Genomic DNA, 26,692 nt, shown 5'->3' on the forward strand with positions numbered 1-26,692 from the left:
CACACGCAGTTCTTACGCACATGAGTAAGCAATCATTGTTGATAAATACCACATGTGCGTAAGTACCATGCTCGTTCACATTCATGGTCATTAGCATTCGGAAACGCCTCCAATTAACCATATATGGTGACAACACTTCCCTTTAAAAATTACGTGATTGTTTTTTTTCCTCACTGCAATAATGGCAAAGAGAGCAAAGAAGAGGAACTTCACAAACACAGAATTAGAGATACTTGTAAATGAAGTTGAATACAACCAACAGATATTGTTTAGTTTATTCACTGCAGGAGGAATTACAAATAAAAGAAAAAATGCTGCATGGGAGAATGTCACCAATGCAGTTAATTCCGTTGGGTCTGAGGAGAGAACTGTCCCAGAAATAAATAAAAAATGGTTTGATATTAAAGTATTGGCTAAAAAACGTGTCACAGCACACAGACGAGAAATGTCCGCAACTGGAGGAGGACAGACAACAACGGAACTTTCCCCATTGGACAACCGCATAGCCTGCATCATCGGAGACACGGCTCTGTCCGGGATTATTAAGGACGGTGACACTGATGCTCTTGCGACAGAACAAACCGGGCCATCTAACACCCAAAGTGAAGGTAAAATAAACCAACTGGAATAGGATAGTGTTTGCATACATTTTATTTCAATTTGTAAACTTTTAATGAAATCATTCATAGGATAAACTCAATTAAATTAATGTGAACATGTGTTTCCTTAATAGCGACACCCGTTGTGCCTGAGGAGCTTGAGGAGCCGGGCCCATCCATTGCCCCTTCCATGCGCCGTGCGCCAAGAGTGCTGAGTGAGGCGGTGCTACAAAATCAAGAGGAAACAACAAAATCCATTAATGACCTAAAGGATCAACTGAGCAACAAAACGAATGTATTGATTCAAATCAACGAGTCTCTGAAACAGATTGCCTCTTGCGCAAATACAATTGCTAATAAACCATAAACCGCTGACTAATGTAATTTCAGTTATTTGTTTCCACGAAGCTGCAAAACACAAAATGAAATCGCTGGAATGTTTCTGCACTCGACCAATGGCCAGACTTGCCTAACATGTCTGTATGATCCTCTGTCTTGTCTGAATGTCAGCGGCATTAGGAGGTGGCACAGGGTGCACTGCATCGAGCATAGGGCCGTCTGGTCTTGGGGATTCCTGCAGAGGGATGCCCTGTCTGATGGCCAAGTTGTGTAGCACACTGCAAGCCATGATGATTTTGCATGCTTTTTCTGGCTGATACTGCAGTGTCCCTCCCGTGCTTGACAGACACAGCCATCGTCCTTTCAGCAGGCCTATTGCGCGCTCAACTGTGCTCCTTGAGCGTGCATGGGCACGTTGTACGCCTGTTCCTGCTCGGTCCTCGGGTTGGTTAGGGGGGTCATTAGCCATGGCTTTAGCGGGTAACCTTGATCACCTAATGATGAAATAGTTTAAGTAATTGTACAAAGCCCTACAATAGCATTTTAAACATGTTGTAGCCTTAAATTCACCAATGAGCCAGCCATCCTCAACAGCGCCTTCTTGGAGACGCACACCCACAGAGCTATTCTGCAGAACGAACGAGTCGTGTGTTCCTCCAGGCCACCGCGCAACGACGTTTAATAACAACAAATTTTCATCACAAATTATTTGCACGTTAACAGAACGAAACCCTTTTCTATTTACATAATTAAATTTGTTGGTTGATGGTGCTTTTATGGCGATGTGGGTGCAGTCTATAGCTCCAATTATGTTTGGGAATCTAGCAATGGCATTAAAGTCCCGTTTTATTGCGGCTTGTTGAGGATTTCGATAAGGGAACTGGATGTAGGTTGGGGCCAAGGAAATAATTGCATCCAACACTGCCGGCATGATCCTACTCACTGATGGCTGGGATATACCACATATGTCTCCAACCTCACGCTGAAATGTGCCAGTAGCTAAAAATCCAAGGGTGGACAGGAGTTGGATGTGCACGGGAATGGCTTTCGTGCGATTTGTTTCTCTCCAACACTGGTCCTAAATCACGACACAAATCCAGCAGTACATTTTTGGGAAAGCGGTACCTACTTAGAAGCCACTCTGTGCTCTCGCCAAGCAGATCAGCGCGATCTTGGAAAACGCGCTCTCTGCGGAGCGCATTGTTTGCCAAGTCTTCCAATAACGCAAGATAAGCCATTGCACTGAGACAAATATATTTCACATCTGTCTTTTATAGGGTTTGACACCAATTAAGCATCGTGTTTAAAACTAGACAAATTATAAATTGAGTGTTTTAAAGGAAACACAGGACATATGTGGATTGCTTAATGCTTACTGTGACACTCTTAAATGCTTTTTATGTGTAGTGTCGCTATTCTACCACTAGATTATCTGCGTAAGCATGCTCAGAGGTGTGCTTATATTTACACACATTTTTACGTATAAGTACAACTTGGTGAATCCCACACTTTGCGTGAAATTGTTCTTACGCACTCACTACGCACAAATCTGTCCGTATGCACCATTGATAAATGAGGGCCCTGGATTCCTGCTCGAGATATTTTAGACCCGACTCTCATCTCAGAGTTTCGCCAAGCCAAAGGGAAATGTTAGAAGAACGTCAGGTGCCGTTCCTAGGGAGTGGGCTCCTGTAAAGATCCAATCTCTAGGATGCTGTTCCATTCCTAGCCTGCAGGGGCACCCTCCTTAAGCGTCCATGTCATGCTCCCTCCAGGTCTCCAGATGGCACTTTAACCCCATGCTCAGTGCTCTCCACTTCTGCAGATGGTGTCAGTGGCTGCGTCCCAATTCGCCTACTTATACTACGTCCTAAAAGTATGTACTCTTTTTGTGAAGAAAAAGTACATACTTTTGAGTGTGTAGCAGAAGAGTATGCAAGCTTTGGGACATACTACTTCATCATCTTTAACGGACTCTGTTACGTGCGTCCCGTCACCGTTTAAACTGCCCTGTCAATCATCATCACAGTTCAAATCCCCCACTTTCAATTTAATTTCCTACCGTATCGGAGAGAAATGTAGTCCTCGTTGATCTGCCTTTCGTGGGTCTTTAATGCAGAGACTCCTCTCAAGTGTTAGCAAAGTTAATGGCCAAACGCATCATTACAAAAGTTCTCAATGCTGCTGAAGGAGAAATATAATGTGGATAATATTGAATAAATATCTTTTCGTCCGGTTAAATACTGATAATTGCTCACTCAAACCACTTTATCTAATCCTCTCCACTTAACCGTCAGACTCGCGTAACCGTCATGTTTGTAGTTTTTAAACACTTTTTATCCGCGTTTGTAGTTCTAATCGAATCCTCGTCCATCTCGCAATGGGTTGTGGGCAATATCAGCCGTTAGAGTGCGCATCGATCTGCACTTCGGATTCTGACCGGAAATAGTAAACCATCCGGGAATCTTTGGAATACTTTTTTCAACATACTAAGATTTGGGACATACTAATTCTTTTTTCGAATACTATTTAGTACGGATAGTATGCGAATTGGGACGCAGCAAGTGTGTTTAATGGTACTCAGAACTCTCCTCATTAGCCCTGATTCCCTTCACCTGTGTCTTGCCCTTTATAAGTGTGCTTGTTCCTTGCCATTATGTTCAGTCTTGAACCTATGTTCTCCTGTCTCCAGATCTCAAGATAAGTTTTGTGCCTTTATTGTACATTTTTTACCCTTGTGTCTATTTTTGTTTCTCTGTTTTATGGAAGCTCTGCTCTCCTAGTTTATTTGTACTTTGTGCTTTGGTTTCTCAAGTCAAGACTATTTTTATTTTTTGGAAGACTCAAGTCTCTTGACTCTGTACTCTTCTGCTCTTGGGTTCCATTGTCTGGGAGTTAGCTCAGTGGAGAACACACCACACTTAGAACACCAGAGACCCGGGTTCAAGTCCAGCCAAGGGCGACATCCTTACACCCTGGTGCTGAGAACGATCCTGTTACGTCATCAATGGTCATCTTGTCTTGCACATGGTATCATGACTTATATTTGTCACTGCAGTTGTACTTAAAATCCACTGAAGTGCTTCATTGTTCATCTGGTGTGGTGATTTCTTTTATTATTTATAGTGTATATTTTTCCAGTTCCTGTTACATAAGGCAGTTTTGTGCATCCATGAAAATCTGTCACTGTAACAAACCTTTAACCAAATTAAACCATAAAAAAGAGAAACATATTTTAATTTTCAAACATTTAAAAAATGTTTTAAATAGTGATTTGCAATTATTTAGTTTGTCTTGTTATTCTGTCAAACATTATGTAAGAATATATTAACAGCTGCTATTCATACTGTATGTTTCCAGAGCTTGATTTATTGGATACATTTTAAATGTAAGTGTGATTGACGAATGAGACGCTTTGATTACAGTGTTATTATTGAAGCATGATTTGCAAAACTATGTATATTATGTAAATTTCTCTAGAAGAAACTAGAGAAACTTGCTCTAACTTGTAAAACTGAATTGATCTAAAAGCAGAATCAGATTTAACTGTGATTTTCTGCTGTAATGATCAGTTTAACTGGTAAGATCGTCAGAGAGGAAGTTGTGCAGAAATTACATAAGAAAGGAAACACAGTCTCTGTGAAGGACGTCCTGAATGTGAGTAAATGTGTGTTAGTGTCAGGATCAGAGAATGACACTTTTCCTCTGTTATAGTCCAGCTGAACTCTCACACGCTGAAGCTTCACTTTAACAGGAAAGACAGTGAAGGGTTGATCTGGGGATTTTGAGCTGTATTCGCTGTTCCAGTACTGCACACACCAGACCTTAGACTTAGAGAAAACCCGTCCCTTCCTTTGGTTTGATGCTGTGGTTATTCCAAGATTCCAGCCTGTACTGTCACCAACCTCCACATCCCAGCAGTGTGTTCCTGAGTTAAAGCCCTCAGATCCCAGGACACATGGATACCAGTCAAACCTCTCTGGATTATCAGGAAGTGCTTTATATACACAACTGTTCGACACACTGGTCAGATCAGGCGAGAGTGTGAGCAGAGGATATGCTGTGTTTGGATCTAGAGTCAACGGAGCTGCAAAGAGAAGAACATCAGATTACAGGAGGAAATATGATCAGAAATGTAAATATAAAACATAAATCCTGCTATCATAACAATGGTCTCTCAGTTTCTGTCAGAATGGATTGAGGCTTTAGGTTTAATATCAGTATTCAACTAGAGGTCAAATACAATCGTGGTCATAGATGTATACGTAGATGCCTCATTAGCGCCTGCACGGATCAGTAGAATGAGGCATCTACTATCGATATATCTATGACCACGATCGTATTTGACCTCACTTAGCGGAAGTAATGTCGGAGCTCAGAGATGATCACGTTCGTCTGTTAAGAGGTAAAATGATAGCATAAATACTGCTCGGTTTCTCGCAGAAACTGATCGTTTGGTTAGATAAGACCCTTATTCATCGTCTGGTATCGTTTAAAGCCCTTTGAAGCTGCACTGAAACTGTCATTTGGACCATGGACCGTTTGGAGCCCATTGAAGTTCATCAAATGGAGGAAACCCCTGGACTGTTTTCATCCAAAACCTTAATTTCTTTTCGACTGCAGAAAGAAAGACATGGACATCTTGGATGACATGGGGGTGAGTAAATTATCAGCAAAAGTTTATTTAAAAGTGAACTAATCCTTTAATATAAAGATTTTCTCCTCATTGTTGTCACTACTAGAGCAAGCTCCTGATTGGCTAAAGTGGCGCGAATATCCGCCAAAGTTCAGATTTTTCAACTCGGGGCGATTCGCGCCATTCACGCGAATCACGTGTCAAACGCTCAATTTGCGCCACCTCAATCGCGCGAATCGCACTGCAGAATGTCTATTCGCGTCTTTGCATTGACTTGGTCTACTCGTCTTAGTCTACTCTACTCACATTGGCGCCCATTGTTTAGTCACGAGGCGTTAAACGTCGGCGATAAACGCGCGCGAAAATCATCCCGGTGTGAACAGGCCTTAAAACGCTGTCTGTGTCAAAGACATCAAGCACATACAGGTGAATAATAGCCTTTTTAAATTGATTATCCTGCTATATATATATATATATATATATATATATATATATATATATATATATATATATATATATATATATATAATGCATTTTTGTCTACTCCTGTGTATCAAAGTTGCTTATATTTTGTTCTTGCATTGATGGGACATGACATTTGTAGCGATTTTGCACTTGACAGTCAGTTTGAGATATAGACTACATTTGAGTATTGTATATTTGGATAGTTTACAAAATAAAACTTTACTCTTATCATAATTGTATTGCATTGTGTTGTTTTAAACCCCAAACATTTAACTTAAAACATTCTTCATTAACGATTATTCAGTTATTTGTAAATATGCATTTACAATATCTTCCCTCGTATACTCTGTGTGTTTCTCTGCACAGGACCCAAGCACCCAGGACGCAATCATCATCCCTGTTTTCGTTCACTCCGGCACCGACACAGCACCATGGACCCTGGGTGTTTCCACAGCGGAAGACGCGAGCCAGGACCAGAGCTAGGACATCTCCGCCCCTCCCGGTCTTCGAGATCTCCACCCGGAACCGCTTCTCCCCTCTTCGCGAGATGGAACGCGACGCTGTGGTCATCGGTTCTTCCATCGTCCGGCATGTCCACGCTACCTCAGGTAAAGGCAAGGTTATCACTCACTGCTTTCCTGGTGCTCGTGTTCTCGATGTCGCTGCGCAGGTTCCCAAGATCATGAACGTGACGAGCGCATCGGAGCTGTCGTGCTGCACGCGGGAACGAACGACATCAGGCTGCGGCAGATGGAGGTTCTGAAGAGGGACTACAGGAGCCTGATCGAGACGGTGCGCAGAACATCGCCTGAAGCAACGATCATCGTGTCTGGACCGCTTCCCACGTACCGACTAGGACATGAAAAGTTCAGTAGATTATTTGCTCTAAATGAATGGTTAATGTCATGGTGTAATGAACAGAAGCTGCTCTTTGTAAATAATTGGAATCTGTTCTGGGAGCGACCTAGGCTCTTCCATCCTGATGGCCTTCACCCCAGCAGAATCGGAGCGGCTCTTCTGTAGGACAACATATCCAGGGCGTTGAACACAATGGCCCTCATTTATCAATCTTGCGTAGAAACGGGTGTATATATTGGCGTACGATTATGCTTACACTCCTCTCACCGCCTAATTTATGAAGCTGTGCGCACCTCTGAAATCCAGGCGTACGCAAAACCTGCCTTTGATAAATGCCGCGGCTGAAAAAGATCGTCATTAGAATAACACGCCCCTATATATTCAAGTCTCTGCCTCCCCCACGCCCTCATTTTACGCCATGGACACTCGAAAGACGGCAAAGAAGCGAAACTTCTCTGACGTGGAGATCGAGACCATCACCAGGGAAGTGGAAAAAAAACAAAATTGTTTTATTTGGGAGTTTAAAGAGTGGGATTAAAGGCGCCCACAAAAAGGTGTACGGTGGAAATCCAGTTTAAATAGCTGTTTGGATGAGAAATTACCTATCACAATTCATTATTTTACAGCACGTGTTTTGAAATAATTAGCATTTAATTTCGTATCACGTCACATGTATTGGGGTGTACAATAGTGATGATGATGTGATGTGGAGTACCATTCATTCACATTAATAATTGCATGACAATTTGTAAGATTCTTATTATTATTATGATTTGTATTATTAATGACGCTTATTGTTATTTAGAAGAAGAATGTCGTTATTATTATTATTTATTTTATTATTATTTAAAAGAAGAAGAATGTCATTTTTATTATTTTGTCAGTCTGAATTATTTTCAGTCCCAGTCTAACCCTGAACCGTCAGGTAAAGCGCAGTGTTATTATTGCTCCAGTTTTTAATTTCATCTGTTCTCTAACTGAACTAAATTATTTTTATTACTATAAAACAATCAAAATGATATCGATACGACTGTTTATAATTTTATACAGCTATATAACGAAAAAACATTTTCAAGTCTTTACATCATATCCGGGAGATAAGTCAGTAAAATCACAGCTTATCTCGTGCCAATGCGCCAAGCAAAATTCAGATGTGGGGGAGTAATTTCTAAATCACACGAGGTCCCCAGATAATAGCGTACTTATCCCGTGCGAATAGGGCTGTTGTTGTTGTTGTTGTTTTGTTTTTTTTACAGTGGGTCATAATATAGCATATCTTTGTCAGTGCGTTTTGTGGTGTTAAGAATGTTTTTCTGCGCATTTTCACACTAACTCAAAACGTGCGTACACCACCTCCTGACCTGGCGTAGGATTTGAGCGTGCCGTACACCAACGTCCATATTGATAAATCTCAAAGTCACCGTGGTTTTGGGTGTACGCCAGGTGTACACTGGAAATTTGGTGTACGCACTTTTGATAAATGAGGGCCAATATGACCAGTAAGTCAAAGTCCAAATCACAGTCTTTGCTGTCCTAACTTAATTGACATAAGTACCAATGTAGAACATTATATAGAAACTGTGTCTATTCCTTGTATAGTGAGGTCAAACATTAAATCTACTGTAGGATCTAGGAAAAATCTAATTGTGATTAAACCAGAAAATCTCAATATTAGTGAACAAAAACAATTTTGTCCTAACTTAATTGACATAAGTACCAATGTAGAACATTATATAGAAACTGTGTCTATTCCTCGTTTAGTGAGGTCAAACATTAAATCTACTGTAGGATCTAGGAAAAATCTAATTGTGATTAAACCAGAAAATCTCAATATTAGTGAACAAAAACAATTTCTAAAACTAGGTCTTCTAAACATTAGATCGCTCACACCTAAGGCGGTTATTGTAAATGAAATGGTCACAGATAATAGTTTCGATGTACTTTGCCTTACTGAAACCTGGCTTAAGCCAAATGATTATTTCGGTCTTAATGAGTCTACTCCACCAGGATACTGTTATAAGCATGAGCCCCGTCTGATTGGTCGTGGCGGCGGTGTTGCAACAATCTAGAGAGATATTCTTAATGTTACCCAGAAAACAGGTCACAGGTTTAATTTGTTTGAAGTACTAGTGCTAAATGTTACGCTCTTAGATGTAAGAAAGAAATCCGTATTATCTCTAGCCTTGGCTACTGTGTATAGACCTCCAGGGCCCTATGCTGATTTCCTAAAAGAGTTTGCAGACTTTCTCTCAGATCTATTGGTCAACGTCAATAAAGCATTGATTGTTGGAGATTTTAACATACACGTAGATAACACAAATGACGCGTTAGGGGCTGCGTTTACAGATCTATTAAATTCCTTTGGGGTCAAACAAAACGTCACTGGTCCCACTCATCGTCTTAATCACATACTAGATTTAATTATATCACATGGAACCAACCCAACTGATATAGATATTATACCGCAAAGTGATGATGTCACTGACCATTACATGGTAACTTGCATACTGCCAACTGCTGAAATCTATCATGTTGCGCCACGTTATCGACCAGGCAGAACAATCCTTCCAACCACTATAGATAGATTCTCAAATACCTTACCTGATCTGTCTCAGCTGCTAAGTGAACCCAAACAAACAGATGAACTAGAGGAAATGACTAGCAGTATGAGCACCATTTTCTCTAGTACATTAGAAATTGTTGCACCAATTAGATTAAAAAAGGTTAGAGAGAAAACTAAAGCACCATGGTACAACAGTGCTACACATGTTATCAAGAGAGAAACTCGTAACTTAGAGTGTAAATGGAAACAAACTAATTTAGAGGTCTTTAGAATCGCGTGGAAAGATAGTATGTCACGTTATAAAAAGGCCCTAAAAGCAGGCAGGGCTGAGCATCTCCGCAAACTAATAGAAAATAACCAAAATAATCCAAGGTTTTTATTTAACACTGTGGCTAGACTAACAAATAAACAAGCATCGTCTGAACAAAATATTCCGTTACAGTTTAGTAGTAATGATTTTATGAATTTCTTCACTGAGAAAATAGAAAGCATCAGAATCAAAATTGTAAATGTACAATCTTTAATGATGTCTTATGATTCAACCGCAATTATCACCCCTCAAGAACTACTACACCGCTTTACAACTATAGGACAGGAAGAGCTAAATAAACTTATCATTGCATCTAAACCAACAACATGTTTATTAGATCCAATACCCACTAAACTACTGAAAGAGTTGTTACCTGTAGTGGAAGAGCTTCTCAATATTATTAACTCGTCTTTATCTTTAGGTCATGTTCCAAGAATATTCAAGTTGGCAGTCATAAAACCTCTCATTAAGAAGCCACAATTAGATCATAATAACCTAGCAAATTACAGACCAATTTCAAATCTTCCATTCATGTCTAAAATACTAGAAAAAGTTGTGTCCGCTCAATTGTGCTCTTTCTTGCAAGAAAATGATATCTATGAAACATTTCAATCAGGATTCGGGCCGCATCATAGCACAGAAACCGCGCTCGTTAAAATCACAAATGATTTACTTCTAGCTTCTGACCAAGGCTGTATCTCAATACTAGTTCTACTCGATCTTAGTGCTGTGTTCGATACTATAGATCATAAAATACTATTAGATCGACTTCAAAATTACACTGGTGTTCAGGGACAGGCATTAAACTGGTTTAGATCGTACTTATCAGACCGCTACCATTTTGTCTGTCTAAATGGGGAAAAATCTAAGATAACGTCAGTAGACTATGGGATCCCGCAAGGATCCGTGCTAGGCCCTCTGCTATTCTAAATATATATTCTGCCACTTGGTAATATTATAAGAAAACATGGAATTAATTTCCACTGTTATGCTGATGACACTCAATTATATATTTCATCACGACCAGATGAAAACGCAAAATTATCTAAACTGACAGCGTGTGTTGAAGATATTAAATACTGGATGACGTGTAATTTTCTGCTATTAAATTCAGATAAAACAGAGGTATTACTTATTGGTCCAAAAAACTGCCCACAAAACCTCTCACAATACAACTTTAACTTGGAAGGATGTCCTGTCACTTTATCCACTACAGTAAAAGACCTGGGTGTTATATTACACCGCAACTTGTCTTTCGAAAATCATATTTCATATGTTACAAGAACGGCATTTTTCCACCTTAGAAACATTGCTAAGCTACGTAACATGCTATCTATTTCTGATGCAGAAAAGTTAGTTCATGCATTCATGACCTCAAGACTAGATTACTGTAATGCTTTATTAGCTGGTTGTCCTGCATCATCAATAAACAAGCTACAGTTAGTCCAAAACGCAGCTGCTAGATTTCTTACTAGATCAAGAAAATATGATCATATAACACCAATTTTATCATCTCTACACTGGTTACCTATTAAGTTCCGTATGAATTACAAAGTATTGCTACTGACCTATAAAACCCTAAATGGTTTAGCTCCAGTGTATTTAACGGAGTGTATTTCTATCCATCGCGCTCTTTAAGATCACTAAACTCGAGGCTTCTGGTCATTCCTAGGATATCTAAGTCCACTAAAGGAGGGAGGGCATTTTCACATTTAGCTCCTAAACTCTGGAATAGTCTTCCGGATATTGTTCGAGGTTCAGACTCGCTGTCCCAGTTTAAAACTAGATTAAAGACGCATCTCTTTAGCCAAGCATTCACATTATAATTACCTTTTATACTACAGTTAAATCGGATAAAAAGCATTAATATTCTGAACAGCAGCTATGCTAATTATTTCCCATCTGCTTTTCTGTTATCTCGGGACACTAGTCCCGAGGTAACTAGTTCGTCAGCTCCAGTTTGTATCCAGCCTCTCATGAAGACTTCAGATGCCCCGACACCTGTGATGAGACGACTCGATGCCTGTGAAGAGACGACTCAACGCCAGCGTTGTTATGGCCTAAATTAATACATGATTGATTAACTTATTCCAACATTTTTCTTTAACATTCTCTTTCTAACATTTTTCAATGTACATTTATGAAATGCACTTTCTGTAAAGCTGCTTTGAAACAATGTGTATTGTGAAAAGCGCTATACAAATAAATTTGAATTGAATTTGAATTGAACATAACATGTAAATCACTCGCGCGAATCGCATCATTCGCGTCCGGTGTGAACGCACCATTAGAGTCAGAAATGTAGAGTAAGAAAAATAATAATAATAATAATAATAATATTAAGTTTAATCGGATTTCAGTAAGTTGGCTCTTCCAGGCCAACTTAATAAACACTATTGTATCCTAATACATAAGCAGAGACCATGAGGAACAGACTTCTGTAGTCATTATGAGATTCAAACTCACAAATTCAAGTGATTATTAAATATATTTCTATCAGATGTTAATGTTGTGTGTGTTTCTATCTGATGGATCTTTTGCGCTGGTGTCAGATCTGCTGAGACTCACAGTGTTGGACAGTTTCCAGCATCTTCTTCCAGACTCTGAACGGCAGGTTACCCAGGTAACGGGACACATCAATCAAAGCTCCAGAACTCATCTGTGGATCCGGCTGTGAGATCTGGACTCTGGAGGAACATTCAGGAGTCAGAACTGCAGTGAATTTGAGTTCAGATCCACTGAGAGAAGAGATACGAGCAGCTCACTCACCTTTCCATTGAGACGCTAAAGTTCTGGAAAATATAGAGTTTGAAAACATGTTAATATCTTATCAAACACTCTCATTGTCAGTGAGTCTCAAGTTGTTTTATGCTCAAAGAATGAAGCTGATTGATTGGTCACCTTTAGAAACGAGACGTCATTGGCTTTCATCATCTCCTCCATGTCTCTGATTGTGTGTGAAAGAGCTGAGATGTGTGTGTTCATCTCCTCCAGCTTCTCATTCATCATCTGCTTCTTCTGCTGCTCTTCCTCCCTCAGTGCAGTGATTGTAGCTTCTTCTTCGTCTCTGAGAAACTGATGAAGCTTCTCAAACTCTTCTTTAATCTGACGCTCTGTGTGCTCAGCTTGAGACTGAAATCACATCACATTCACTTCAGTCAGCTCTGTGTGAACACACACTCCACTGATGTCAATAATAAACTGTGTGTGTGAATGTTGAGTGTTTAACTCTTTACACATCCTCACCTCGATGTGTTGGATTGTTTTATCACACTTTCCTTTCATTGCTCCTCCATGTTTGAGCTTGTTTTGTAAGGACGTCAGCGCTGTATTAAATTCCTCCTACAGGTTAAGATGAAAATCTGTGAAACTTGTGAAGCTATAAGAGGTTTAAACATTATGTGTCTGGATGTTTTTCGTGTTATATTATTTATATGTTGAATGGGTCATTCTCAGGACAATTTTTTATATAATTTGGAAAGGTTGAACATCAAGAAATCTTGTTTTCACCAAACAAATGTGGATTTTGCAACGGCCGATTCATAATTATTATATCCATGCAGTTGTAAAAGATACTACTATCACTTTTTGGTGTGTCTTGTAATAAATCACATATTATCAATGAAACAATATGAATAACGGATTACATTTCTATTGTTTTCAAAACATGTTTTGTGCCAATGCTGTTACATTCAAGAAGATTTGAACATCCGAGCGGCCGAAGCAGTGCAGAGTTTTATATCAGTAGTAAGTCATGGAGATTTAGTCAGAGCAAAAATAAATACTGATTTATTACTGTTTCTATGTTTATCACTGTATTTAGCATGAAATGAGAGACATTTGTTTAACCTTGTAAGATGAAACCACTTCACTGAAGGGTCTGAATGTGTGTTTGGTGTGTTTCTCTGAGACTATGCACACTAAACACACAGGCTGTTTGTCCTCCAGACAGAAGAGTTTGAGTTTCTCACTGTGTAAACTGCAGATCTCCTCAGACTCTGATGAATGCCTCTCTTTTCCCTCCATCAGGAACAACTCACACAAGTTTTTTAACGCGAGATTAACTGGAGGATCATGTTTTGAGGATCTTCTCCTGCAGACGGGACACTCCTGAGTTTCCTTAGTTTTCCAGAACTGTTGTAGACACTCTTTACAAATACTGTGACTACAGGAAAGAATAACAGGAACCTTGAAGATTTCACAGCAAATAGGACAAGAAAGCTCTTCTGCAGATTTTGAATCCATTTCCTCGTCTTGTAAAATATCCAATGATCTACAGTTTAGTTTCACTTTCTGGTCTTTGGTTTGAAAAGTAAATAACCATTACAATCAAAATCTAATCTGGGTTAATTCAGAAATACACAAGTATCCTAATATAAAGTGTCCTCTGTTCTTCACAACACTGATTCGATTTAGCTTTCAGTAAAAATGAAAGTTATAAATAATGACTAGTCATTTCCTGGTTTTGTAAGAGGGTGGAACTTCTGAAGACAGACTGGATTTCTGAGTTTCTGTTGGTGTTGTTCTGTTGTAATAGGCCTTGTATTGATGATTAAATAGAAAGTGTTCAAATGTTTTCACTTTAATGATTACCTGCAGGTTAAGTTACTAAGCCTCTGTGAAACGACTTTGTGCAAAGACTGGCAAGCAGCTGATATACAGTCATGTGAAAAAGAAAGGACACACTTTTGAATGGTTTTAATATAAATATAAAATTTATATCATTGTCCTGTTGCATGACCCAATTTCGGCCAAGCTTTAGCTGTGGGACAGATGCTCACACTTGACTCTAGAATACTTTGGTATACAGAGTGTCAGGATAGAAAACTCAGGATTCAAATGCAAGTACCAATCCTTTATTTAAAGGAAGAACTCAGAACGTTCAACAGTGAAAGTAGCAGAAGATGCCGTGGTGCAGCTGGTCCTTGGCAGCAAGGAATAACTCAGAACGTTCAACAGAGAAAGTAGCAGAAGATGCCGTGGTGCAGCTGGTCCTTGGCAGCACAGGGACTACAATGGGCCGATCTCCAGACAGCAGTCCAAACGAGAGATCCACGGCGCAAATCCTCCAATCCAGACAGAAACCCAGAAAATCCACAGCAGGCAAACTCCAATCCAGGAACAACAGGAGGTCAGGAAACGGAGGTCAGAAACTGCAATGGACAGAGCGTGAGCACCACACAGAACGATCCGACAATGAACGAACAAACACAGAGACCATATATACACACACGCTGACGAGTCGCAGCTGCATTCGATCACTAATTAGTGATCGTAGTTGCCCAGTAATACACGTGACTGCCACCAACACCACACACACACACAACACATCAGAACAGAAATTCCACAGACCTGCAAACGTGACAGTACCCCACCCCCTAGGAGCGCCTCCTGGCGCTCCCATGACTCGTTACCTGTCGATTGTAATCATCGATAAGGGACTGATCCAATATGTCTCTCGAAGGCACCCAACTTCTCTCCTCCGGACTGTAACCCTCCCAGTCCACCAAGTACTGGAATCCGCGTCCCCTCTGTCTCGAGTCAAGAATACGTTTAACCGAATAGACAGGTTCCCCATCTATGAGACGCAGCGGGGGAGGAACCGGGGCCGGCGGATTAATGGGAGAACGAAAAACAGGCTTAATTTTGGAAATATGGAATACCGGATGAATTCTCCTGTACGCAGGAGGGAGTTTTAGGCGAACTGCCACTGGACTAAGGATCTTAGTGACAGCAAACGGGCCAATACATTTTGGAGCAAGCTTATTAAAAATGGTGCAGAGAGGAATGTTTTGAGTTGAAAGCCACACTTTTTGACCCACGACGTATACGGGAGGCTTTGACCGGTGGCGATCGGCCTGGGCCTTAGTGCGCTCCCGCACCCGGAGGAGAGCGGTTCTCCAAGTGCGACAGCACCTCTGGACAAAAGCGTGGGCGGAGGGGACCGTGACTTCGGATTCCAGGCTTGGAAAAACAGGTGGCTGGTACCCTAAACTACCTTCAAACGGAGTTAGGCCCGTGGACGATACTGGTAACGAGTTATGCGCGTACTCAACCCAAGAGAGCTGCTGGCTCCAGGAGGAAGGATTCTGAGAAACCAAACATCGCAATACTCGTTCCAAATCTTGGTTGGCCCTCTCAGTCTGACTGTTGCTCTGAGGATGATAACCAGAGGAAAGACTAACATTCACCCCCAGTAATCGACAAAACTCCCTCCAAAATTTGGACACGAATTGGGGTCCCCTGTCAGAAACCACATCCTTCGGGAGGCCATGAATGCGAAAAACATGATCAATGACAGTGACCGCTGTCTCCCTGGCAGAGGGTAATTTGGGCAGGGGAATAAAATGAGCCGCCTTCGAGAACCGGTCCACCATGGTTAAAACCACTGTGTTGCCCTGGGAGGGTGGGAGGGCAGTAATAAAATCTAGCGCAATATGGGACCAGGGTCTCGAAGGGACAGACAGCAGCTTTAGGAATCCCGCTGGGGGTCGATTGGAAGTCTTACCAACCGCGCAAACTGAGCAGGCCAAAACAAAACTACGAATGTCTTGAGCCATAGATGGCCACCAGAACCGTTGCTTCACCAAATAACTGGTACGAGTTACCCCAGGATGACAAGCGATCTTGGAACAATGACCCCACCGGATAACGTCTGGCCGCAAGTTCTCAGGCACAAAAAGACGACTCGGTGGACACCGGGACGGAGGCGTTACCCCTTAAGGCGCTACGGACCTTCGACTCGATCTCCCAGACGACCGCAGAAATGACCAGTTTCTCCGGTACGATGGATTCGGGAGAAAACGGACGCTCGGAACGATCGAAAATACGAGACAAGGCATCGGGCTTGATGTTCTTAGAGCCCGGACGGTACGAGATGGAAAAATCAAAACGGCCGAAAAAAAGAGCCCACCGAGCCTGCCTAGAGTTCAGACGTTTAGCGGATCTAATGTACTCTAGGTTCTTGTGATCGGTCCAGACGATAAAAGGAACCCCCGAACCCTCCAACCAATGACCCCATTCTTCCAAGGCCAGCTTGACTGCCAACAACTCTCTGTTACCAATATCGTAATTACGTTCGGCGGGTGACAAGCGATGGGAAAAATATGCGCAAGGGTGCATCTTACCGTCCGTGGAAGAGCGCTGGGATAGAACCGCACCAGCCCCAACCTCTGATGCATCGACCTCCACCACAAACTGACGTGAGGAATCAGGCGTTACCAGAATCGGAGCCGAAACAAAGCGACTTTTTAGGTTAGCAAATGCAGCCGCAGCTGCACTAGACCACCTGAACGCCACCCTGGTGGAGGTCAAGGCAGTCAGAGGAGCGGCTAGCTGGCTGTAATTGCGAATAATACGCAGGTAAAAATTGGCAAACCCCAGAAACCTCTGCAGGGCCTTGCGGGAATCTGGAGTTGGCCAATCCACCACAGCCTGAATCTTGTCGGGATCCATGCGAACTCCCTCGGACGATACGATAAACCCCAAGAAAGGAACTGACTGTGCATGAAAAACGCATTTCTCCGCCTTGACAAAAAGCCCATTCTCGAGCAGCCTCTGAAGCAATCGTCTGACCTGCTGAATATGTTCCTGGAGAGACGAAGAAAAAATCAATATGTCATCCAGGTAAACATATCTGAACTGATCGACCATGTCTCTCAGCACGTCATTGATAAGTGCTTGGAAGACCGCGGGGGCTTTGGACAACCCGAAAGGCATGACCAAGTATTCAAAGTGCCCCCTGGGGGTATTAAATCAGTCTTCCATTCATCCCCCTCCCTAATGCGGACCAAATGATAAGCATTGCGGATGTCTAACTTCGTAAAAAAGGAAGCTCCCTGCAGCCGCTCGAAAGCTGAAGACATCAGCGGCAAAGGATATGTATTCTTTGCCGTGATGTTATTCAGCCCCCGATAGTCAATGCAAGGCCGCAGAGAACCATCCTTCTTCCCCACGAAGAAGAACCCCGCACCCGCAGGAGAAGAGGAAGGGCGGATGATCTTGGCTGCCAACGAATCAGAAATATATTTCTCCATGGCCTCCCTTTCTGGAACAGAAAGCGAGTATAACCTGCCCTTAGGCGGAGATGAACCTGGCACTAACTCTATAGCACAGTCATAGGGACGATGCGGAGGAAGAGAAGCAGCTCGAGACTTACTGAACACCTCCTTCAGGTCCAGGTACTCCTTGGGCACGTTTGACAGGTACATGGACTCAGAACATGTAGACACCAAACAAGACGCATGACAAAAAGTGCTCCAAGCCTGGACAGTGTTCTGTTGCCAGTCTATGTGGGGATTGTGACAGGACAACCAGGGATGACCCAACACCACAGAGACCAGAGGAGAGTCAATTAAAAACAGACTGATCTCCTCTGTGTGGTTACCCGAAGTGACGAGGTTGATGGGAACCGTACTCTGGGTAATAGAGGGCATGACTTGACCATTTAGCGCCTGTACTGAGATGGGTTGAGGAAAATTGACCACAGGAATGTTAAGTCTTGCAGCCAAAGCTGCATCGATAAAACTTCCCTCCGCTCCTGAGTCCACTAAAGCCTGGCAAGCGTGGGATAACGTGGCCCATTGTAGTCTGACTGGAAGGAAAGTAGCAGAAGAGGATTTCTCGAAAGAAGCACCACCCGTCAATAACCTCAAGTCTACTGACGGGCTCTGGCTTTTTCCGGACAGTTAGAGGCAAAGTGTCCACTCGCCCCACAGTATAGACACAGTCCGTTGCTCCGACGCCGATCCCTCTCCTCCCTGGTCAGCCGGGTTCTGCCCACCTGCATGGGTTCAAGATCTTGAATGGGACTGACCGTGTCTCTGGCAAACTCGACATCCGAGTAGGAACCATGACGTCTCTGCTGATCACGTCGTTGCAGATGACTATCCACTCTGATCGCCAGCTCAATCAGTCCATCCAGACTTGTGGGCAAGTCCAACCCGACGATCTCCCGCTGGACATGGTCAGCCAACCCATGCAGGAAATTGTCCCACTGTGCCTCCTCGTTCCAGTTCGTCTCGGGCGCGATAGTGCGTAAGTCTATGGAAAAGTCAGTAACCGACTGATTCCCTTGTTGCAAATCCGTCAGCTTTCGCGCCGCTTCGCGACCTGAAACCGATCGATCAAACACTCTCTTTAATTCCTCTGTGAAAGTCTGGAACGAGGCACAGCATGGAAGTTGGCTTTCCCACACCGCTGTTCCACAGAAGCGTGATCATCAACGCCACCTTAGACTGCTCCGTAGGAAACGAAGTGGGCTGAAGAGTAAAGAACAGTGAGCATTTAGTCACAAAAGCTCGACACAAATGTGGCTCACCAGCATACTGGGCGGGAGGTGGAAGACGAGGCTCAGAGCGATGATTCGCCTCCACCACGGGTGGGGGAACAGACGGTGGGGTAGGCACAGTGGGCGCTCCGTTGATGTCCACTCTTAGATGTTGGAGCTGGACAGAAACCTCCGACACCTGTGCCACCAAGGCTTGCACTGCATGACCTGTAGCCAATATCTGTTCCTCCTGTTGATCCATACGAAGACTGTAATTAGTCATGACATTTCTCCACTCACCACTTGCTGAATCCATCTTGGTCGGATCGTTATGTCAGGATAGAAAACTCAGGATTCAAATGCAAGTACCAATCCTTTATTTAAAGGAATAACTCAGAACGTTCAACAGTGAAAGTAGCAGAAGATGCCGTGGTGCAGCTGGTCCTTGGCAGCACAGGGACTATAATGGGCCGATCTCCAGACAGCAGTCCAAACGAGAGATCCACGGTGCAAATCCTCCAATCCAGACAGAAACCCGGAAAATCCACAGCAGGCAAACTCCAGTCCAGGAACAAAAGGAACTCAGGAAACGGAGGGCAGAAACTGCAATGGACAGAGCGTGAGCACCACACAGAACGATCCGACAATGAACGAACAAACACAGAGACCATATATACACACACGCTGACGAGTCGTAGCTGCACTCGATCACTAATTAGTGATCGTAGTTGCCCAGCAACACACGTGACTGCCACCGACACCACACACACACACACAACACTTCAGAACAGAAATTCCATAGACCTGCAAACGTGACACAGAGGAGTTCATGGTCGACTCAACGACTGCAAGATGCCTGCAAAACAAGCCCAAATCATCACCCCTCCATCAGCTGATGGACAGTTGGCATGAGGTGTTTGTGCTGACATGCTGTGTTTGGTTTTCACCAAAAGTGGTGCTGTGCATTATGGCCAAACATCTCCACTTTGGTCTCGTCTGTTCAAAGGACATTGTTCCAGAAGTCTTGTGGTTTGTGTAAGGATAGGGACTTCATTACAGAGACGTAAATAAAGAAAAGACATTCCACATGTGAGTGAGACATGGCCGTGTACTGCATGCTTTTTTGAAAGATATTATAGGATATATTATGTGGTGTCAGAAGTGAACCTTAAGAATAGGTTACACAGAACCACGTGCAGCAGAGAAACTGAAGCATGGCTGTTGCAGCTGTACAGACATCACATCCAGAGCAGTTTGACTTCAATTCAGCGGATTACCAAGATGAATCAGACGGTTCGAGCACTTTCGTCTAGCATCAGGACTGAGTGGAAAACCTGAGGAATACCAAATCAGCTCTTTGTTATATGCCATGGGAGACGATGCAGACGATATCTTTGCACTATTTCTGCTGAGCGAGTCAGAGAGAAAGAAATATGACTGTGGTGGAAGCATTTAGACAGCACTGTGTCTGTGTAATGCCAGTTATAATCGTCGATGGTGAAACTGCAGAGAATTTTATAACATCAGTTCACAAGCTGGCAGAACGTTAAAAGAGGAATTATCCAAGACGGATAGTTGTGGGAATCAGAGACATGGGACTGTCGGAGCACTTACAATTGGATCCAGAGCTAACATAAGCTAAAGTTATACAAAAAGTACACAAAATGAAACGGTCAAGAACAGCAAACAGTGTTACATGGTGTGATGATCTGCCAAGAGCATTAGCAAATCACAACAAAGAAATAGACCATAGTCACAAACAGGGAGCAAAGTGATCTTCAATTGTGTCTTTATTGAATCTTGCTTAAGCAAGAAAAAAGTGATCTCAAGTCTCATTAGAGGAAAAAAAGTGTAAAAATTGTAACAGTTAAAGAGATCAAGAATCATATTCCATTCAGGTTAAATCACAGGAAATTCAGTTTTAACATCCAACATGTTCCAGGGAAAAGTGTAATCACAGCAGACACACTTTCACACGTGCTTCTGGATGTGTGTCCTTCACGGGCTGACTTACAGCTAGAAAGAGATCTCAATGTCTTCCTTCCCGGTAACAGACAGCAGATTGGAGCAGATAAAGCAAGCTCAAGAAGAAGAGAAACACAAAAAGGTAAAGAACACTGTCTTGCTGGATGGCCAGAAAAACACACAGTGAGCAAAGAGCTGATGCCATATTGGCATGTGTGAGCAGAACTGACTGTACCCGATGACATCCGGTTGAAAGATGACAGGTGTCATTCCAGAGACATTGCAGAAACAGATTCTGACAAAAATACATGACGGGCACCAGCGGATGATAAAGTGCCATGCCAGAGCACAACACTCAGTCTGGTGGCCGGTGTGTTTCCTCACACATTCGTCAGATGGTGGAACAGTTGTAACACTCAGCCCAATACGCTGAGTTACAAAAGTTAAAATTGGGGTCAGATTAAACTGTGTGATGTTGGGAGTGTTTAAAAAGATGAGACACTCCTTCAAGTGAACTGTAGGCAAGGCAAGTTTATTTATATAGCACATTTCATACACAGTGGCAATTCAAAGTGCTTTACACAGAAATTAAGTTAAAATAGTCATAAGTGAATAAAATAAAAATAAAAATATATATAGTATAACAGTTATAATAGGAATTAAAATAAAATAAAAAATAAAAGATGAAATCCCCTATCTGGGGTGGAAGAAAATGGAGAGTCAGGTTTACTTTAAAAATATTTGTCAGGTAACTGTGCGTTTAGACAGTACCCGTACAGACAAATCTTCTTGTCTAACTTGATTAGTGGACTAACGTAGGCAATAGTGAATGAGGGTTTATGGGGCAATTTCGGATTCAGCCCTAGCGTGTTGAAAGTCCCAATGTGAATGTGTCCACCGGTGTAGGGGAGAGCGGGGCACAACCGAATGCTTTTTGACTTTCTCAGTTTGTGTAAATCCACTTGGGGTTCAGAGTATTTATTGTTTCCCACATTAATTGCACACATGTCTAGTACAATTATGTGGTTTTGTTTCATTAATACAGTGTATACTTTTTTCTTGATTTACCCCGAAAGAATGGAAGTGAAATGTGACAACATGCCCCATAGGTGGGGTACATTATAACATGTGGTGGGGCTCAATGTACCATGACCAAATAACAGCTTAAAATGTTACCTGATATAATCAAAAAAATATACAAGACAAACTAAAATATTTTGTCAACAAAATACAATTATTAACTTTTTTAAATAAAATAATGGCATTTTTTAATCATTAAAAATATAAGCATTTTTGAGTTTGACTACAAACACATCGCTAAATTCAGCTACAGCATAGTTCAAAACATAACAATAATTAATAATTTCTGAACATTAACTCTCAGTCATTATTCACCCTTTTCTTATGGTTTTTCAAAAGAATTAATAAAAGTATAGAATATTATGGCATATTTCCAATAGGGGCTCATTTTAATGCAGTGTTAACACACACCCCATCTGCACAACTGGTATTTAAACCGCGGCTCGTGTCTTCTGCTGTTAGATCAGCATTAAAGAACCATCTCAACTGTTAAATAACAGATATAAGATTAAAATAATATCGGATTTGTCTTATTTTAAATAAACACAAAAAACAGAGATGAAAACTAAACTTAAGTAAGAAATTTACTTTTGCTATGGTTAAATACATCTTCAGTAATATCTTCCAGAGATTTTTTAATTTTGGCACAATTTTTTCTCTAAATAATGTTGATATGGCAACTAGTAAATACACTAAGTTTCGTCATTCTGGCATGTGTGGAAAGGGTTAAAACATGCGCGTTACAATTAACTCCGCGTTAGGTTGTGCCCCGCGCTCCCCTATATACAATCCACAATGATAATCCAATAAAGTGTGTATTCTGGAATGGTAAATCCTCAAAACTCCACAATCCAGTGTTTAGGTGATCACCAATTTGGTCCTTGAGTTAGAGACTAAAAGACAATTTTAAATATTTTTACATTTTTCATAGAGTCCCACAACCTGTCACATGTCTTGTCTGTCTCTGTTGTATTTTGTTGCATTTACTTCCTGGTTTCAGTTGTCACATGTTCCTTTGTCTGAGTTTCCCGCCACTCCTGTGTTTCCTTGGATATAAACTAATTATGGATATAAACAAACAAGTAAACAACAATTAATGGCAAATGCATTCAAATTTTATTTGAATAAAGTGCAACCAACAGTTTAGGTTGAATTAACAGGAAATTAACCTTTTCTGCTCTCATTTTCAATATTCAATACATTTTCAATAAAAGCACAGTAAGTGCAACCAACATTTCAACAGTAGGTTAACCTGCTACTTCTGCTTTTGTTTTCCAACATAAAAATATTACAATATTAATATCAAAAATAAAGTGCAACTAACTTCTCTTCAGGTTTATTTAATAGTAGGTTTACCTCCTACTTTTGCTGTTGTGTTTCAACATTAAAATAAATACAATATTAATATCAAAAATAAAGTGCAACCAACATTTCTTCAGGTTGAATAAACTGGCTGAACCTGCTATTACTCTCAGTTTAATAAACAAACAATATTAAACAAAAGATAAAATGTAACCAACTACTCTTCAATGACTCTACAGATTTTCTTTCCAAAAATATCAACATGATCTGACCGCAGAACACTTCTCTGTGCGTTCACTATGTCACCAGCAGTACTAAAGCTTGCTCTGCTGGCACACTGGTGCCAGGAATGCACAGGTAACATTTAGCAAGGGTTGAAAGTACAGGTAGCTCTTTCTCCTGGTGGCTTGATAATTTCTCGCTTGTTGGCTTCTCCTCTGCCATCCGCCATGCTATGTTTTGTTTTCTTAGCGCTGCTGCAGGTGCGAGGCGATGATGTAACAGATAGGCAGACTGAATCGAGTAACGTTTAACGCTGTTATCATTAAAAGTGCTTAGAAAGAACATCCATGTAAAGTCTGACGTGCTTAAATCCAATGCGTTATTTCCTATTATCGATACAATCGATTGATTACCTTTTGAAATGATGTTAGATCGATATATGTCGTCCGGAAGGCCAAGTTGCCGAACACAGATCGATGTAGTTAGATCATAGGAATATAAATCGATACATCGATGTAGTAGATGAATCGTTACACCCCTAAGAGCTACGGTTATGTTGAGCGATAAAACACTGTCAGCCAATCAGAATCCTTTCTAATTGAAGTGCTCGTGCATTTAAAATGACAGACAACACCGCAGAGAAGTTCATCGCTGAGGTCCAGAAAAATCACAGTGTCCATGTTGTTTTGCTGTTCAAGAGTTGAAAGGGCAGAAACGAATCAGTTCACGGTCGCGTCATCTTTATGAGCCATTCTAACATTACTTTGAGTATCATGATTCACAGCACAGGAAGAAGAGCCAGAACTGTTACTGGTGCTCCTAAAACACTAGTGATGTTCCTATATCTACTCTGGCCATTTGTAAGGTTCATCCGTCAGCCCAAAAAACAGAATCCAATGGCTTGGTTGAAGAATTCTGCGTGTGAGCCTTTTCAGCATTTCTGTGAAGTTCACTTCATTTATTGATATCTAATTTTAAATCTGACTCCATTAATAATTTTATCTGACTCCAATTTTATGTGACTTCATTAAATTTGTTACGTTTGTAATTTAACAGCTGCTCATAAAATTAGTTGTGATTTCATTTAGATCATTGATTTTTCTAGTATCTCTTATTTTCAAATATTCATTAATCAAGGGACCCGATATTGCACAGAAAATAAGCGTTACGATTCGCTAGCTCACGGACACAAATTGTCGAGTTCTGATAGCCAGAGGATTGCAGAGTGAATGTTTTACCATGTCAGACCGCCCATGCTCAGGGCCGTAGCGAGGGAATTCTGGGCCCCCAACGCCCTCCACTCATATATCATATACGGTATATATACGGTAACGGTAGGCCTATAAGATATGGGCATGGAGGCCACTTCTGGTGCCATGCTTCTAATAGGGATTTCTTGCAAAATAACTAAACAGACAAATAAATAAATGCAAATAAAGGTTATTGTTTTTTACTTATTTTATATACAAAGTTGTATATAAAATATTATATAAAAATTGCCATTATGTGCCAGCGATTAATAACTTTGTTTACAGTCATCAAGCAATTATGCAAGACAAACAAATAAAATAACAACAAAAGACAATAAATAGATAAAAATGATAAAATAAACTTTTTTAAAAAGTATAAAATGTCTTTCCAGTCAGTCTGTCTAACAGCTGAGATAAATATTTAGAAATGAAAATGTATGCAGTCAAATGTAGAATAAAACCACTGAAGTTTCTCACTGTCTTAATTTCTGATGAAGATAATGTGCTATTTTATTAAATAAAGCTAATAAATGTATCCATCAATAGCAGTGAGTTGTATTCATGTTTTCTTGACAGTATTGTTAAATATATCACATCAGCAGCCGGCAGGTCTGTAATGCTTGTGACAGGCAAATATTTCTGCATGTTATACAAACCAACAAAACTACATAATAGCGCAAAAAAGACGAGGACTTTGAGCGTGTAATCATTCGAGCGGTGCGCACCGATTCCCGCAGAGTAAATCGGGCAGCGAAAATATCGGGGCACGGCATCCCATCACACCGACTTGTCTTGTTAAAGAACGTTTTGATAGACTTTTACAATTTTCCTGGCCTCCCTTTCCGTTTCATGACGTTACTGGTACCCAGAGTTTTTTCTTTGCATTTTCAGTCAGTTTCACTTCCACTGTAAGTTTACTTCTAACTTCAACTGTTCTTGGAGCAGCCTCAACTGTGATTGTTTTTTCTGTTTACTAGCTGGGGTGGGACTTGCGGTTTTATTGGGTCTCTCTGCTGTTTTCCGCTGATTAAACTGAAATAATTAAAAACCATCAGACTAAACCATTTTTAGGGGGGGGGGGAGGCGGAAAACTTATTTAACTAAATTGCATGTTTTGGGGTTTTCATTGAACAATCAGGCATACAAATGTATATATTAATGATTCATAAGAGTAGAGGAATATATAGCATAACTACTGAATTTAGTAGGGCCCCTGGGCAGTGGGGGCCCCTATAATTGTCACCACCTTTCACACCACTAGCGACGGCCCTGCCCATGCTTGTACATGGCACATGTCATTTTTAGGAATATACACGAAAGCTGCAACTAGCTAATACAGTGATAGTCAGAAATCGGATCGCCCCTAATGGTGTGCCCCATGCTCCATCCATTGGGTCCTCGGTATGATCTATCCTGACCGAGATTTGCGGAAATAAAGGACTCCACATCGCTCTATACTAGAATAATGATTTCAGAATAATACAAGATAAATCAAGATTAACATTTGAGTTAACATTAACATTTAGTTTTAACATAAATTTCAATCTTTCTCATCCTACCAGTGACTGCAGTGAAGTTAAGATCATTTTACCAATCGCACTGAGACCTTTAAAAAGATACCAAACATAAAAGGGAAAAAACAATAGATTCACAAGATACATCATCTGTGGTATTACACCTTCCGTGTCTTGAATCAGGGGGCAGGGAGTCGGGCGAGGGAGAGGGGGAGAAGGTTTGGGCAGGCTGATGATGTCCCACAGTCTTTCTGTGAGATCTTCTCTCCAGATTAGTGAGTTTTATTGTGCTATTGCAGGAGGTTGGATCTCAGCTTTTGT

At 41.3% G+C, this 26,692-nt stretch overlaps 2 protein-coding genes across 2 annotated transcripts in view; one reads left to right on the top strand and one right to left on the bottom strand.

The window, feature by feature from the left end:
- The first annotated feature begins 3,309 nt into the window (after positions 1-3,309).
- LOC307139892 (glutathione S-transferase P-like) overlaps positions 3,310-26,692 on the top strand; it is a 729,649-nt gene continuing 706,266 nt past the window's right edge. The window contains exon 1 of the mRNA XM_079839038.1: positions 3,310-3,502. The gene's annotated coding sequence lies outside the window, so the exon portion shown is untranslated. The remainder of the gene's footprint in view (positions 3,503-26,692) is intronic.
- Positions 4,481-14,015, bottom strand: LOC307140039 (E3 ubiquitin-protein ligase TRIM35-like; the record flags this gene model as incomplete). The annotated part of the gene is made up of 6 exons (XM_079839282.1): positions 4,481-5,025; positions 12,339-12,457; positions 12,540-12,562; positions 12,672-12,902; positions 13,017-13,112; positions 13,620-14,015. 6 exons carry the CDS (start codon positions 14,013-14,015, stop codon positions 4,481-4,483), a joined length of 1,410 nt encoding a protein of 469 aa, XP_079695408.1.

The sequence above is a fragment of the Gobio gobio genome (assembly GCF_949357685.1).
Source record: "Gobio gobio genome assembly, chromosome: 16".
Taxonomy (NCBI): Eukaryota; Metazoa; Chordata; class Actinopteri; order Cypriniformes; family Gobionidae; genus Gobio; species Gobio gobio.